We start from the raw sequence: 14,430 nt of genomic DNA on the forward strand, positions 1-14,430 counted from the left end.
TGTGATGTAACAGTTTATTCAGCACAATACACAAACAACATTAGACACACTGATGACACGGCAGGTACACATGCATCTCACAGTGGGAGGGTTAGTCCTTTATTTATCCATTAGATCCTTTAACGCATACGGTTTTACTTCACCGTGCGTTGTCCTCTTCTACTACTTCAATTATTTCATTATGGGAAAATGGTAATTTGATTAGGATTTAAGTTGATCAATCACCCCCAGCGGGGGGGGGGGTCCAAGACACAAGTGAAAAAGTACACACAGTGACCTCTCTTAGCACGACTTAACCCTCACATTGTGTATCTCCTATTGTGTTTCTACTCACTATAGTTCTACTTTGTGAGAGAAATGCAGTGTCAGCTACAGCACGGTTAAATGGAAACACAAAAACAACTCAGTCGCTGTCGTAACATTAATACACACTTGAATTGTATATTGTTGAACAGCATGGTAAGGCTTGTAGGGAAGACGTGGACCGTGTGCCAGACAGCTTTGTGTATAAAGACTCTGCTCTTCTCCCTGAGCAGCGCATTTAGACACTGGTGCTGCAGCTCGTCTCTTTAGGTGTTCAGGGTACCAGAGGAGGACAGGTCGGATGTACGAGTTGTCACGTCCAGGCAACTAGAGACGTGTTTTCTGCCTCTTGCCTCGTAGTTGTAGCTCAGGGTCAAAGTGTGTAATGACGGACAAAAACACAACGTATCAAATTCAACAGCCCGGTCAGTGGCTCTGCACTCTGACGACGACCATCTACGTCCGTTTCCATTGTTGCCTTTGTTAAAATAAACTTCTTTCAAGGTTGAGCAAACCAAAATGACCTGGATGGGTTCTGGTTAAAAGAAGCTAGTTATCAGTTAGGTAGGATACATTTGTACAATAAATCAATTTGTGGTGACTGGGGTCAGTTTCATTTAGTTAATTACTATTTTCATACGACATTATTCTGAAAGGTTTAAAAACAATTCGCACTTCAGCGACGGACGGATTGATTGTTCTGACCGTTCTGTGCATTTGTAATTACTCAGTAACACAGTACAAAGTCTATGAACGTCCAGCTCATTTGACTGGGAACAAACGGTCCTGTTGTCCAAAGATACACGTTCTCAGACAAATGCTTTGTTCTCTACCTGAAGGGTGTGGATTGTTGACGTGGAAGAAGACGTTCACCACATCAGCTCAGGACCTGCTCCTGCTTCTAAATGATGCCTTATAATGGAAGTATGCTCCATTTATCTGTGAAAAAGGTTTCTGTGTGAGCTCAAATGGGCCACCGACAAGGCAGTTAAAGGGCAAATTAAATAATTACGGGTGCTGGATTCCGAATTCACCGCATAATCAGGGCTGAGGGAACCTCGTGTTCCAACGCACACGTCTTCCTGTGCTCAGGTAGACATTAGTCCTCCACATCTCCACATAACTCTAGCGCACCTGAATTTGGAATTTAGCACCTTAAACTTGCAGACATTCCCATGTTGTCTCTGTGAGGACGTGACTGCAGTGCTGTCATTACAGTGCATGAGGTCAGAGGTGACTGGGACGGCCGACCTCAGAGGATACTCAAAGGCAGGCCGGGCAACGTTCAAATGAACGGCCTGGGAGCAGGAAAGGAGGAAAGAAAGGGAAGGAAAACTTCTGTTTACTGTAAATAAGGTGGTTTGAAACCTTGGAATCACGATCAATCAAAAGCATTGAACTTCACAACAGGTCATGTGGTTCGGTTTGTTTCTACTAAGAAGCCAGCAGTGGGTTTGAGGTGACCTTCTCTTCAGCGAAGCAGGAAGTGATTTAGAGGTCATAGAGGACCTCCAGCACAGTGGCCAGGGACCAGGCCTGGGTCTCACAGCTGAATGGGCAGAACTGGCCATTCTCATTGGTGAGCTCCGGGAGGCCCTTCCATGGAGACCTGAGAAGGAAGGAGCTGGGTCAGAGTTGACCAACTGAATACAGAATCACAGATGGGTCGGTTTCCCTTCTACTCATTTCACGTGCGTTATTCAGGGTCAGAAATCTCCAAACGGAACAGCATGTGACAAGGCAAGACAAGCATCCAATACGAAATGCTTTGAATGGCCAATAGATAGTTAGACATTTAGGTTTGATCAGGAGAAACGGTCCTACCTCTCCATGTGGGTGTAATGCCGCGACAGAACGTTTTTCACCATGGTGACCGTTTCAGCGTAGGTCTCTTCTCCCAGCTTCTTGGCAAAGTACAGTTTAGCACGCAGGAAGTAGCCGACCGGCCACAGCCACTCCTACACACACACACACACACACGCACACGCATAAATATTAACTACCGGGTAATGGCACAGTGACCTTTGAACTCCCAAATGTAATCAGTTCATCCGTGAGTCCTGAGGACCCCTCACTGCTGTATGCAAGCGTGTGTTTGGTACTCATGGGGGGGGGAGGGGGTCACACTCACTGGTCCTTGGTGATAGTTGAAGCCTTTTGCCAGGTTGTAGTTGTCGTTGTCCAGAGCGTTGTCATAGACACCACAGTACACCATGTCACTAGGACAACCCAAATACAGCATCAGGACCAGACTGAAGAGCTAAGCAGGGAACAATATTACGGATCCTCCCAGATAAACCTTCCCTCGCATTTATCCGCAGGGACGATGTTCTACCACATCAACAAACAAATACATTCTTGTGTACTGTATGAAGATTTGTATTACTCAGGGTCAAGTGTCTTCATTCCCAGTGGTCCCAGTAGTTTCTTCTCAGCCACCTCAAGAGCCTCCCAGGCTCTCTTCACCGTAAACAGCTCTGGGGACTTTAAAACACAGAGATCGCGTGAAGCAGCCAATCACCATGGCGGTCAAAACACCGCACACGCAGCTACAGGGTATTCAGTGTGTACGGCGTGTGAGGATACACAGCCTTAACGTAGTGGCAGTTTCAGCGCATCTACTTACCACCACCATGGCAATAGTGAAGTTGGGTCTCAGCTGGTAGTCACACCAGGGGCTGGAGGCGCCGTAGCTGTCCTTATAGATGCCTTTTTTATGCACCAGATCAGGGTGCTTTTCATTGGGATCCTGAGGGTCTCCAGACACCCAGTAACCTGCCTCAAAGGACTGCTGGAGCTGCTGGTTCCACTGGAGGTACGAGATGAAGACCTGTGTAGCTGGAACGCAAGTGTTCGTTACACATAAGTGCTGTACTTCCATACGAGTGCGAGAATGTTTCTTCATCTGAAAATACTCGTGGAACATCTGTCAGAAGATGGTCAGTTTATATGGAGCTTCTGACCACTCAAAGAACTGTCAACCTTCATAAACACAGTCAGAGGATAGAGGCTCCGATGCAAGACCACGCACTGCGCGTGCGTGTGCGCGTGTGTGTGTCTCTCACCCTCTCTCTTGACTGTCGCCCCATCGTAAGGGAACAGTCCTTTGGCGTGTAGCTCCAGCACCCAACGAACAGCTGACTTACTGAGACCAACTATCTCCACTGCTGCTCCATCTCTGCACAGAAAGCAAAGATACAGAAAACAAATTCTGTTCCGTCATTTTCCTCAAAAACAAACATGATGCAGTGAAACGGAGCCCCCCCTCACAGCAGAGGGATGTGGGATCAGCGGGCGGTACCTTGGAGTAGCAGGCATGCCTTTGTTCTTCGCTCTGTCACTTTCTCCCATTTTGTCCATCCACGTGCCACAGTTAAAGCGGTTTCCTCCAGCCACGAAACCAGTGGCTGGATCCACCTTAGCAACCACGTGGAACCCTGCAGAGAGAGGGAGGAGCTCCGATGAGTATTGGCGAGCAGTTTGAGGCGTTGGGTTTTGGCTTCTGGGGCATTATCTCGTCCCGCTGGGAAAGAGCGTGGATGGGGAAAAGCGCACGCATGGAAGCCCAGACGGACGCTGAGCCTCAATTATATTCAGAACGGACCAGCAAAATGTTAGAAATCTGCAGCGTCCCGCTCACACACTCTCCTACCTTCATCTCTCATGTGCTGGTCTATTTGGGGTCCAGCATTTCTCTCTCTGTAGGAAATTCCCTCTAGGTGGCGCTGCAGAGCCTCCTGGATTACATCATACAGCGGCTGCTCCTGCGCACACACAGACACACACGTGAATATATGCATCTATATCTACATAGTGCCTTGCATTAGGATTCACCCGCCTTGGACTTTTTTACTCATATTAAAATATACTTTTTTCCCCCCCAATTTGACGCAACATGCACAGTACCTTGAAGGTGCAAAATACTCTTTATTGTGACACAAACAATAATGACAACAAAGAATGGCATCTGTGGGATGCTTAAGTATTCACCCCCCTGAGTGAATACTTGGTAGAATCCCCTTTCGCTGCAAGTGTCCACCAACTTTGCAGAAATGCTTTTTTCCGTCCTTCTTGGCAAAAGAGCTCAGTCAGATTGGATGGAGACCGTTCGAACAGCACTTTTTAAAATCTTTCCATAGACCCTCAATTGGATTGAGGTGTTTTCGTTGGCCGGTCCACTTTAAAACCTTAACATGCTTTGATGTAAACCATTCCATTGTAGCTCTGGCTGTATGTTTAGGCTCATTGACCTGCTGGAAGATGAAGCCCCGCCCCCAGGCTCAAGTCTTTTGTAGACTGCATCAGACTTTCTTCAAGGATTGTCCTGCATTTGGCTCGCTCCATCTTTCCCTCAGTTCAGACTAGTTTGCCTGTAGCTGCTGAAGAGAAGCATCCCCACAGCATGATGCTACCGTGTGTCCCCGTTGGCATGTTGTGCTCCGGGTGGTGAGTGTTGTGTTTCCTGCACACAGCGTTTGGCATTGACGCCAAAAAGTTCCATTTTGGTCCCTTCTGAGCAGAGCGCCTTCTTCCACATGTTTGCTGTGTCTCTCTCTGTGACGTGGCTTGTGTTGAACTCCAAACGGAATGTCTCATGGTTTATTTTCAACAGCAGCTTTCTTCTTGCCGCTCTTCCATAAAGGCCAGATTCTCCCCCTCGGCTGTGGATCTTTGCAGCTCCTCCAGAGTTCCTCTTGATTACTGTTCGGATTCATTCTCTCCTTGTCCGCCTGGTCATTTTGGTTGGACGGCCGTCTCTTGGTAGGTTAGCGTTTTTTTTCCCATTTTTTGATGATGGAGTTCACGGTGCTTTGTGAAATGTGTAAAGCTTGAGATTCACAAGCTGACTCTGCTTCATACTAAGCTTCAACTGTATCCCTGATTTGTCAGGTCAGCTCCTTGTTCTTCATGATGCTCTTTGTTCAGTAAGTAAAGGCCTTCACAGAAAATATTATACTTATACTGAGATTAAAATTGCAGACAGGTGGACCCCATCTACTAATTATGTGACTTGTGAAGGCAATTGGTAGCACCAGATCGTTAGGAGCGGGTTTACAGTCGATGGCGTGTCATATGGACTCACCACAGATGTCGTGTGGGTTGGTCCATTACATCAAATCCCAATGAAAGTTGTACGTACCACCTCTCCAGGGGTCTTGGGTTCACAGTCATCAGTCGGGTACATGCGTGTGACAGGACAGCGAAGGATTTCATGCCCTTGAGGAACGTGGGTAGCGTAGTCCTGAACAAAGAACAAAAGCAAATAGTAGGTATAACATTACAATACAGTAAAGCTTAATGTAGTACATCTATCTATGCAAAAACATATCACTTTCCTCACCCGTTTATTTGAACAATGAGGTTAATTCACTTTTGTAAACTCAGGAACCTCCTCTGATACAGACAGCTGAGCTCCGTTAAATTTGTAAATGCATCGTACCTGGATGCACTGCAGCCACCACCACACAGCATCACGGCAGTTGTATCTCGCACAGCGACCCTCACCCAGCAGGTTGGGGATCAAACCGTGACGCAACGTTCCCGCAAAAGCCAGGATGATGTTACTATGGAGACCGTAACAAAGAGCGGTTAACTGTATAGTGTTTGGCAACTAAAGTGCACCCGCGCATGTTGTGCGTACCGAGCCTCTGTGTGTCTCCCAGTGAGCAGCAGCAGTCCTCTGAGAGCGATGAAGGTGTCTCTGCCCCAGCAACGGAAAATCCCAGAAGAGAAGTGAGGAAGACCTAGAGAATATCATTACATTACAGGTCATTTAATGCAACATACATTGCATTTTTAACCCATGGCTTTTTACAATTAGGGGTTAGGTGTCTTGCTAAGGGACACTTCGACACGGGACATGGAGCAGCCGGGGCTGGAACTGCCAACATTGCGGTTCCCTGCGCCACGTTGACCCCCCAATATCAGTTAGTGTATCAGTTAGTTCATTCAAGGAATGTCAAATATTATATGTCTTTCATGAGTAAACAGGACTTCAACTGGTGTCAAAAGGAAACCATAAGAAATCCAGTTGGAGTTTGCCACCTGCCATGTGAGGGACGCAGCAAACATGTGGAACAAGGTGCTCTGGTCAGAACAGAACAAAACGTTTTGGCCTGTTTGGCCACGGCACATCTGGCAAAATCAATGTTCTTTCACACGCTTGAAGGATGTCGTTATGCATCTTGCCACATAGCTAGGTGCGGTTTGCTTGCTAACTGCGACATATTGTCTAATGCCAAAGCTACGGCGGTTGTAGGTAATGATCAGCAGGCTCGGTTCCTGCTCGATAGCTGATACAGCTGGGAGGAGAGAGGAAGGCCAAAGATTTCAATTGGTTTTCTATAGCACAAAATTACAATTTATCCTCAAAGAGCTTTACAACCTGTACACAAATGACAGCAGTATCCCATACTTGGTCTTCATTTTATCCAGAGCCACAATTACCTGCAGCCAATGAGACGCAGCACTGCTCCTTCTGGCCAGTGATTGGACTGATGCGATAGGGAATGTCCTCGATCCGAGCGGAAAGAGGAGGCAGGGCAGGCAGCCGGCCAACACCACACATTTGAACTGAGCCCAGCGCCAGGTAACGCACAAAGCTGGAGCCATTCTGGATGAAACTGCGTGGAATAGGAGAGGGAAACGAGTTCAGCATTTCACTAAATGCAACAGAACGTCAGATCCAAAGAATAGAATGTCCTACCTGGACATGAGTTTGTGCGCTGCGTCCAGGGCTGTAGTGTAGGTTGACACCAGGATGGCATCAAAGTAACAGGGAATCAGGTAGCGTGGGATGTGTTTCAAGTAGGTAAACATAGCTGCCAACCACTGACCCACCTGTAGACACGCAGTGTTACAATGCGTCATCTGTTCCAACGTCAGCTTCAGGGATGTGCACATTAACTATGTAGCCAAAAGCTACAGTCGCACGAATTCTGTCCATGTTATACTAGCGGACCAAACATTCAAAACATACATAATCCTGTCTAATGACAATAGTGCATCAGCAGTGGAGGTTCAAGAGATAACAAGGGTAACAAGTATGCAAACAGATGCAGATAGGCAAAAATAGAATATCATATACCAAATACTACATACTGTATGCATAGAAACACACATAAACCGTAACTATTAACTAAAAGACAAATAGTGAAGTAAAATGAGAAATCATTATACTTATATACACACGAGTGACACTTGAGGGAATGGTTGGTAGGTGGAGGCTTGTATATAGATATATATATACACACACACACACACAGGACTGCTTGAAAGTATGTGAACCCCTGCAGAAGTTTTCTCTTGTTTTATGATGATATGAAATGTAGGGTGAAGTAGGCAAAAGATTCAGGTAAAACATCTCTGGGTGCTTAGTCAATTAAGCAAACCAATCAAACGAGACATCCTTAGGAAAAGGGTCTTGCAATCCAGATTAAAAGGGAGAGGAAACCAAACAAACTACTGTAGTGAAACGATGCGACGGAGATATCCGAGGACAGATCTAGGACTCTGACTAGAATTGGACGGCCATCAAGACGATCACCGAGAAGCACCAGAAGAATAATACGTCAGGTTAAGACCTCTCTGGCAGCATCCGGGGTAAATGTATGTGTCTACAATCATTCAAAACGGATCTCTGCCTGTCTGACTGACATCTCTCAGTGGATGTCCGCTCACCATCTGAAAATCAACCCCGACAAGACTGAACTACTTCTCTTTCCAGGAAAAGCAAAAGCAAAACACTCGACTAGATCACGACTCTTTACTGTCCTGCTCTGAAATGGTGGAACGAGCTCTCTGAAGACACCAGGACCGCAGAGAGCCTTCACATCTTCCGCTGCAAACTAAACAACTAACAAATTGTAGTGTCACTTATGTCTAGCAAATTGTAAATTGGCTTATTTAATGAAAGTGCACTTTCTCGTTTCTTGTTCTTCTGGGTTTGTATCCCTACGGTTGGATGCATTTATTGTAAGTCGCTTTGGATAAAAGCATCAGCTAAATGACATGACGGCTCAATATCATCTAGGGAAACATGAATTCTTGATCAGAATCTCTGCCCATCAGTCAGGGAGTTGAAGCTTGGCCGAAAATGAGTCTGGCCACCAGACTAGAACCCAAACAGAACCACCAAGGAATGGCTTAAAAAAAAAAAAAAAAAGAAAAAAAAAAGAGCATCCGTACTCTGGATTGGGCGAGTAAAATCCAGACCTCAATACAATAGAAATGTTGTGGCTGGACCTGAAGCGGGCGGTACATGCCAGATGTCACCTCTCTCAACTGAGCTCTGCAAGGAGGAGGTGGCCAAACTCCAACAGCTGAGGCGAGAGACTCACAGAGGTTACAGGAGACGCTTGGTTGAAGTAAATGCTGCAATATGTACTAATTGAAATGGTTCACATACTTTCGCACATTTTCAGCTTTCGTTGTATAAACCACTTTGTTGAATAAGTAAGACAAATACATAATTTGAGCACTGAACTTATTTGTAATGGAATGTCAGTTATCTTAGAAACCGTGGCAAGAAAAAAACATCTGAATGGGAGTAGAAACAAGCCTCACCTGGGCCAGAGGTCCCTCTCTGTGCACCAGTCTGCTGGAGACAAAGTCGATCAGCCAGTCCCCCTGCCTCAGGTTGTCACACACGGGATGGCCCAGGTCATTGTTGGGACGGACATCGGCCAGCACGGACATCAGACCTGGAGAGACGCAACGGCAGACCCACGCAGTCATTCGGGGTCAGGAATGTGTCAAAATACAGAGGTCAAATATCCGTGCGAATATGCCGCGGTAACTTCAATACTTCAACACGGCTTGAAGGGAGTTGCTCCACTTCCAACTCCGGAAAAACAAACGTGTGCAGTTTTATTTTATATCTGGGAGTGATATTGACTTGTTAAACATCCTTACACTTGGCAGCTTACAAAACATAAATGACAAATGCAAATATTTTTTGAAATAAAATAAAAAATGTTATTATGTTAATGCTAAAATGTTAAAAAGATACATTAGAATTCTTGTTCATTTTGAAAGGTTGTAAACGATGCAATGATGTTGCCATACGAGTGTTTTCCATCTCTTTAGAAGCATTCATGTTGATATTTGGGGAAAAACAAACATACTGCAACCGTTAATTTGTGTGAGTAAAAAATGATTAGTTCTCAGACTTTGTTCTCAGACTGGTCTCAACAGCAATCTGAAGCGACACAGAATGTTTCCATGTTCTGTCCTCAGCCCAACTGTGTGTAACTACCTTGTAGTCCAGCATATTTGAGGCTCTCCCATCCTGGGATGCTGTAACAGCCTCCACCATCCTCCTGTTCTTCGGCGTCACAGCGGAACAGCAGGATGTTCAAGTCTGCTAACGTCAACTTGGACATCAGCCTGTGAAACACACACGCGTCACAATGTACCACATGAAATAATGTACAGCTCCTTTTTTCATACCACCCTTCATCTAGCGGCGGCACGTGGTTACAACTGTTTAGCTCACAGCTCTTTGTAGAGTTTGCATGTTCTCCCTGTGTACCCTGCGCTCCCCTTTAGTCGGCTGGGATCGGCCTAATAAGTGGGGGTCTTACTTGCTGGGTTTCAGGATATCCAGCCAGCAGCAATAGATCTGAGGGCAAGCATTCAGCTGCATCCGTGCGGGGTGTCAGTAAGTGGGAGGAGTACTGAGGAGAGCCCTTGAATAAATAAAATAATCGTCTCATTAGGGTTAGCTTTTTTCAAAATGCTCCGGCCGTCAGCCTGTGCACTGCAGACGAGCTCGGAAATGTTAAAAGATCAGTCAAAGCTCTGCAGCATCTGGTTTGAGGTTACATCCACGATGCTGGAGGAGACCCTGAACTGCCAAACCAGAATGTCATGAGAGTAAACTAGCTTGGCGGCACGCTGGTGTCATTGGTTGAAAATGGAGATTTCTGATCTGCTCTATTTGAATAATTCCTGTACAACAAAGTGCATTTAAAGTTCACACCTGACAAACTGTTTTTATGAACAACATGAGCAGGTGTTAGGAGTACCGGAGAGAAGCCACGCAGACACGGGGAGAACATGCAGACCACACAGAAAGGCCACTGGGCGGAGTCGAACCCAGGACCTTCTTGCTGTGAGGGGACAGTGCTGACCACCACACATATGTCAATCACTTGACTTGGGTACCGAACAACAAAGTTCAATACCCTCGACAGAGATGATCTGATTGGAGTCTGTGTGTGCATGAGTCCTCACTGTGCCAGGGGCTTCCGCAGTGCTGCTGGGGGGTCGTCCTCTGCTACACTGCCTTTCCTGTACTTCGGGCTGAACTGGGTCAGATAATACCTCAGCCTCCCCGCCAATTTCTGGGCCTTGGGGTCCAAACTAACCCTATGAGGAAGAAATTCACAGAATCTATGATTAAAAACAGATTTAAAGGCAAAATGCATATATGAACCCTGCAAGGAGTGATTCAGAAACGAAATGATTATGCAACGATTACACATGTGTGCCGCTGAATGTGTGTGTGTGTGCGCGTGTGCGCGCACGCGTGTGTGTGGTTCACCTGAATGCGATGACGCTGCCAGGTGTCAACTTTTGAAAGGTGATCTCCTGCACATACTCGGATGGACCTTTAGATGTCTCACCTGCTTTTTTCACCATTGTACTCTCCTGTAACTATATGCAAATATATACACTATGAGAAAATGTATTGATATGCAAGTATTATGGAGTATTATGGAGGCATTATTTACCGATATATGCTCCTTTATGTCCACGGTGTATTCTGGCATGCCGTTGATGTAGTGGTCATCCTTCTTATAGCTCCCTGCCAGCCTTTCAACAGTCCGGGCCTCCAGAACCACTTCCTCAATCTTCCCTTGAGAGAGAAACGGAGAGAGATACTCTGATCAAATCATCAAGACCCACTCACACTAAAAAGACAAAAATATCTAGAAACATTTTTGCTTTAAAAGGGGATATTGTCCTACCAGGTATGAACATGGGTGGGACATTGGTGTCATACTGGTGGGTTTTGGGGTTCTGGAAGGCGGTCCTGCACACCACCACCACCGACTGGTGGGTGCTGGGACAGTGTCGAGTCACTGCGACGATATCCGCATCAACCTGGTCCACAAACACCTGCAGAGGAAAACAAACTTGGACCAGTTATCAACCAATAAGTGAGCTTTCCTGGTCCACCATGCAGACTTTAGTCTTAGCTTCATTGGTAATGAAGCTTTGAACTCTCCCCGTTTTACGAACCAGTATCTGTTCTTTACGCTTTATGCATTTTTAGCATTGTAATTCATTCCAGCTGGCAGCGTGCACTCCTAGTCTGTCATGACACAATTTATTTCATATTTGCATCCACAATCAGAGATGGGCAGTTTTTCTGTTGCTTCGCATTTGAAAAAGGACTTGATTATTTAGTCATTGATGTCGTTAGTGCTATGGTCTCTGAAACATTGTTAATAAGACTTTCCAAAGGACCTTTGTCTCTTTCCCGACATACCGAGGACACACCGTACATCGAGTTTGCGTTACATCTTGTGCGAGGACGGCGGGCGTGTGCAGGTCGGATGTGTGCTACCTGTAGGAATCCCTGCAATGCCAGTTCCTGGTGCAGCTTGTTGAGGGCCAATTTCCCAGCTATGATGCCCGTCTGGAGTCCGACCTCATCGGCGGAGGTGGGCGGAGCCGAGGGGTTCCACTTGGGGTAGAAACGCTCCTCCTTTACCACAGAGATCTACACAAACACAAGCATGAACGCACACACACAAATTAATAAAGACATGCAACATGCTGTTTATGAATAAGCCTGAAGGCAATATTGATGAAATTGTTTTATAAACAAGCCATGACATTTGATATCCTGCGCGTGAGTGTATGTACCTGATGTGGCACTAGCTCATCATATCCTCGGGTGGAGCCAGTAGCACAGCAGGCCATAGACACCATAGCAGCGCTGGGGAGGGAGTCCAGTGCTGAGCGCAGCTGTATCAAACACAGAGATTGCTGAGCATCACTGAGGCTGCTGCATCTTACGGCAGGTGTATCAGGTAATAGTCACAACAACTACATTGTAAGCTCTAAAAAAAACTATTTTAAATGTAAAATGAATGCATACAAAGCAAATGGTCAGTCAATCGACCCTGACAGAGGCTCACCTGTATGGGACACTCGTTGTCATGGGTTACATCCAGAAACATGGCATGGGCGATGGCAGGCATTAGCGGGCGGAGACTCGGCTGAACAAACGCTCCGACCGGCTCGCCCCCGTAACGATGGACCAGCCGGCCCTCCTCGTGGCTGTCACCAGCTGACATGGCCTCTGACAACACAAGGGTTCTTTCTTATTTCCCAATCCTGCCTCCTTGACCCCTTTCCTCACCTCGCGTCGAAGGAGGCAAAGAGAGAGGAGAGGAGAGAGGTGTCGGGGCAGCGGACATCCTCTCCTCCCTCTGCCACAATGTCCATTATATAAGCGAGAGACAAACGCAGAGTGTTCTTACTGACATTATCATTTATATGTGTACATCATGTCAGAAGGATGGCAGACGGCCACATGCTGATTGGGATTCACTGCACGAACTGTGAACATGATAAAGGAACTGGTTGAACACCTTGCCAGCTGTGTGGCACGTCTCTTATTTGGTTACATGGCTCATAACTCCTCCGGAAAACTTCCTCCATCCTTTGTCCTCAAGAGACATTTCACAAATTGGAATATTCTTCAAGATGCAGCACTGACATTATTTTCCGGGGTTACAAACTTAAAAGAGCACAAAACAAGCAACCGAGGTGTCAAAATACCATTAGTTATGTGTGCACACATGCAGCACCCTTGTGGAGTAATTCTGGGCTCCACTGATCTCTGGCATGCAGGAGCTTTGCCTTTGAGAGGCAACGGACAAAACATTCTTTATTTTACCTTTTAAGATTCAGCGACATGTCTGATATTATATCAGCAGTAACATCTAATACTGGAATGTTGATTGATATTTCACTTTTGGGAATTGTGTTTAAATCCACGGACAGTTGATGAATTCCAAATAAAAATGAGAAGGGAAACATAATCCAAAGGGAACTATTGCTGACTGAAGGGTTCGACGAGTATGAATCCTATGACACAACTCTCACAGTCATTAGCATCAGACAACAGATGACAAGAGGCTCTGAACGCCAACAGAGGAATGTGGGCGTGTCCACTTCAATCACATAAAGGGCTGTACCTCGTATGAGCGAAGTGATCCCTAGCTTGGTCACAAAGACGTTATCCAGGTCCTCACTGCCGGTGAACAGTTCAGCCACGACATACAGGTTAGGACGAGCCGTTCGGGCCGCGTCCAGCATGTACTGATCAACGACAGCAAGGCAACACGCCAACAACAAGGCAGAGCAACACAGGAAAGGACGCAGAGGAGGAAGAGGAGAGGATTGTGGAGGGAATGCAGCCAGTTGGTATCAGGCCAAGGAAGCACAACATGCAGTCACCAGAGGAGGAGACAGGGGACGGGGGACGGGGGACGGGGGAGAAGAGAGAAGAAAGAAGAAAAAAAACACGTTAGTCCATGCGGAAGAGATGTACCTCGTATGAGGCTGCCGATTCCCAGCCGGTTAACAAACACATTGTCAAGGAGCTCGCTGCCTGTAAACAGTTCGGCTATCACATACAGATTGGGATTGACCGCTCTGGCTGCATCTAACATGGCCTAGACAAGACAAGACAGCAGCATCACAGACAGGGAGAAGAGAAAGGCGTGCTGTTAACACTCATGTACACTGTGCACGTACATTTGAACACACTAAGGCTCGGCCTGGGAGGAACTCATTGACGGCACACTTCTACCATTTGTAAATGCCACTGAGCTCATTCTGTCCTCAGGTAAACACTTAATCAACTAAGGTTGCTTCCCTGTAATTCTACCTGACCTACAGGGGTCCACAGTGGGATTACTGCTACTGGGGGTTTAGCTTCTCCTTCAGACCAACAGGAATGGCCCTTATCAATCGTTAACGTGCCATAAAATACTGGCTTCTATTGGAGCATGAATATATTCAGAAGAAGGGCTGAAAATAGTAAGAAAGTACCGGAACTAATAATCACGAAAGCATTGCGTATGTTAAAATACGGACGAGACA

At 46.3% G+C, this 14,430-nt stretch overlaps 1 protein-coding gene across 2 annotated transcripts in view; it reads right to left on the reverse strand.

Annotated features, from left to right (window-relative positions):
- agla (amylo-alpha-1, 6-glucosidase, 4-alpha-glucanotransferase a) overlaps nucleotides 1–14,430 on the reverse strand; it is a 26,046-nt gene continuing 11,616 nt past the window's right edge. Inside the window, exons 13-35 of one of the 2 annotated variants that reach the window (XM_040171240.2) lie at nucleotides 13,521–13,644; nucleotides 12,456–12,619; nucleotides 12,181–12,282; nucleotides 11,879–12,034; nucleotides 11,277–11,427; nucleotides 11,040–11,164; nucleotides 10,850–10,962; nucleotides 10,540–10,674; nucleotides 9,560–9,690; nucleotides 8,869–9,005; nucleotides 7,010–7,143; nucleotides 6,751–6,926; nucleotides 5,945–6,047; nucleotides 5,744–5,867; nucleotides 5,444–5,545; nucleotides 3,956–4,067; nucleotides 3,605–3,740; nucleotides 3,369–3,481; nucleotides 2,930–3,141; nucleotides 2,690–2,787; nucleotides 2,435–2,522; nucleotides 2,128–2,261; nucleotides 1–1,912 (exon numbers count right to left, since the gene is read on the reverse strand). In XM_040171240.2, coding sequence (XP_040027174.2) covers nucleotides 1,795–1,912; nucleotides 2,128–2,261; nucleotides 2,435–2,522; nucleotides 2,690–2,787; nucleotides 2,930–3,141; nucleotides 3,369–3,481; nucleotides 3,605–3,740; nucleotides 3,956–4,067; nucleotides 5,444–5,545; nucleotides 5,744–5,867; nucleotides 5,945–6,047; nucleotides 6,751–6,926; nucleotides 7,010–7,143; nucleotides 8,869–9,005; nucleotides 9,560–9,690; nucleotides 10,540–10,674; nucleotides 10,850–10,962; nucleotides 11,040–11,164; nucleotides 11,277–11,427; nucleotides 11,879–12,034; nucleotides 12,181–12,282; nucleotides 12,456–12,619; nucleotides 13,521–13,644 — 2,988 coding nt within the window. In that variant the 3' untranslated portion in view covers nucleotides 1–1,794. Of the gene's footprint in view, nucleotides 1,913–2,127; nucleotides 2,262–2,434; nucleotides 2,523–2,689; nucleotides 2,788–2,929; nucleotides 3,142–3,368; nucleotides 3,482–3,604; nucleotides 3,741–3,955; nucleotides 4,068–5,443; nucleotides 5,546–5,743; nucleotides 5,868–5,944; nucleotides 6,048–6,750; nucleotides 6,927–7,009; nucleotides 7,144–8,868; nucleotides 9,006–9,559; nucleotides 9,691–10,539; nucleotides 10,675–10,849; nucleotides 10,963–11,039; nucleotides 11,165–11,276; nucleotides 11,428–11,878; nucleotides 12,035–12,180; nucleotides 12,283–12,455; nucleotides 12,620–13,520; nucleotides 13,645–13,876; nucleotides 14,001–14,430 lie in introns of both variants that reach the window. The other variant, XM_040171241.2, reaches the window with a different exon arrangement.

Source organism: Gasterosteus aculeatus, chromosome 3 (genome assembly GCF_964276395.1).
Source record: "Gasterosteus aculeatus chromosome 3, fGasAcu3.hap1.1, whole genome shotgun sequence".
Taxonomy (NCBI): domain Eukaryota; kingdom Metazoa; phylum Chordata; class Actinopteri; order Perciformes; family Gasterosteidae; genus Gasterosteus; species Gasterosteus aculeatus.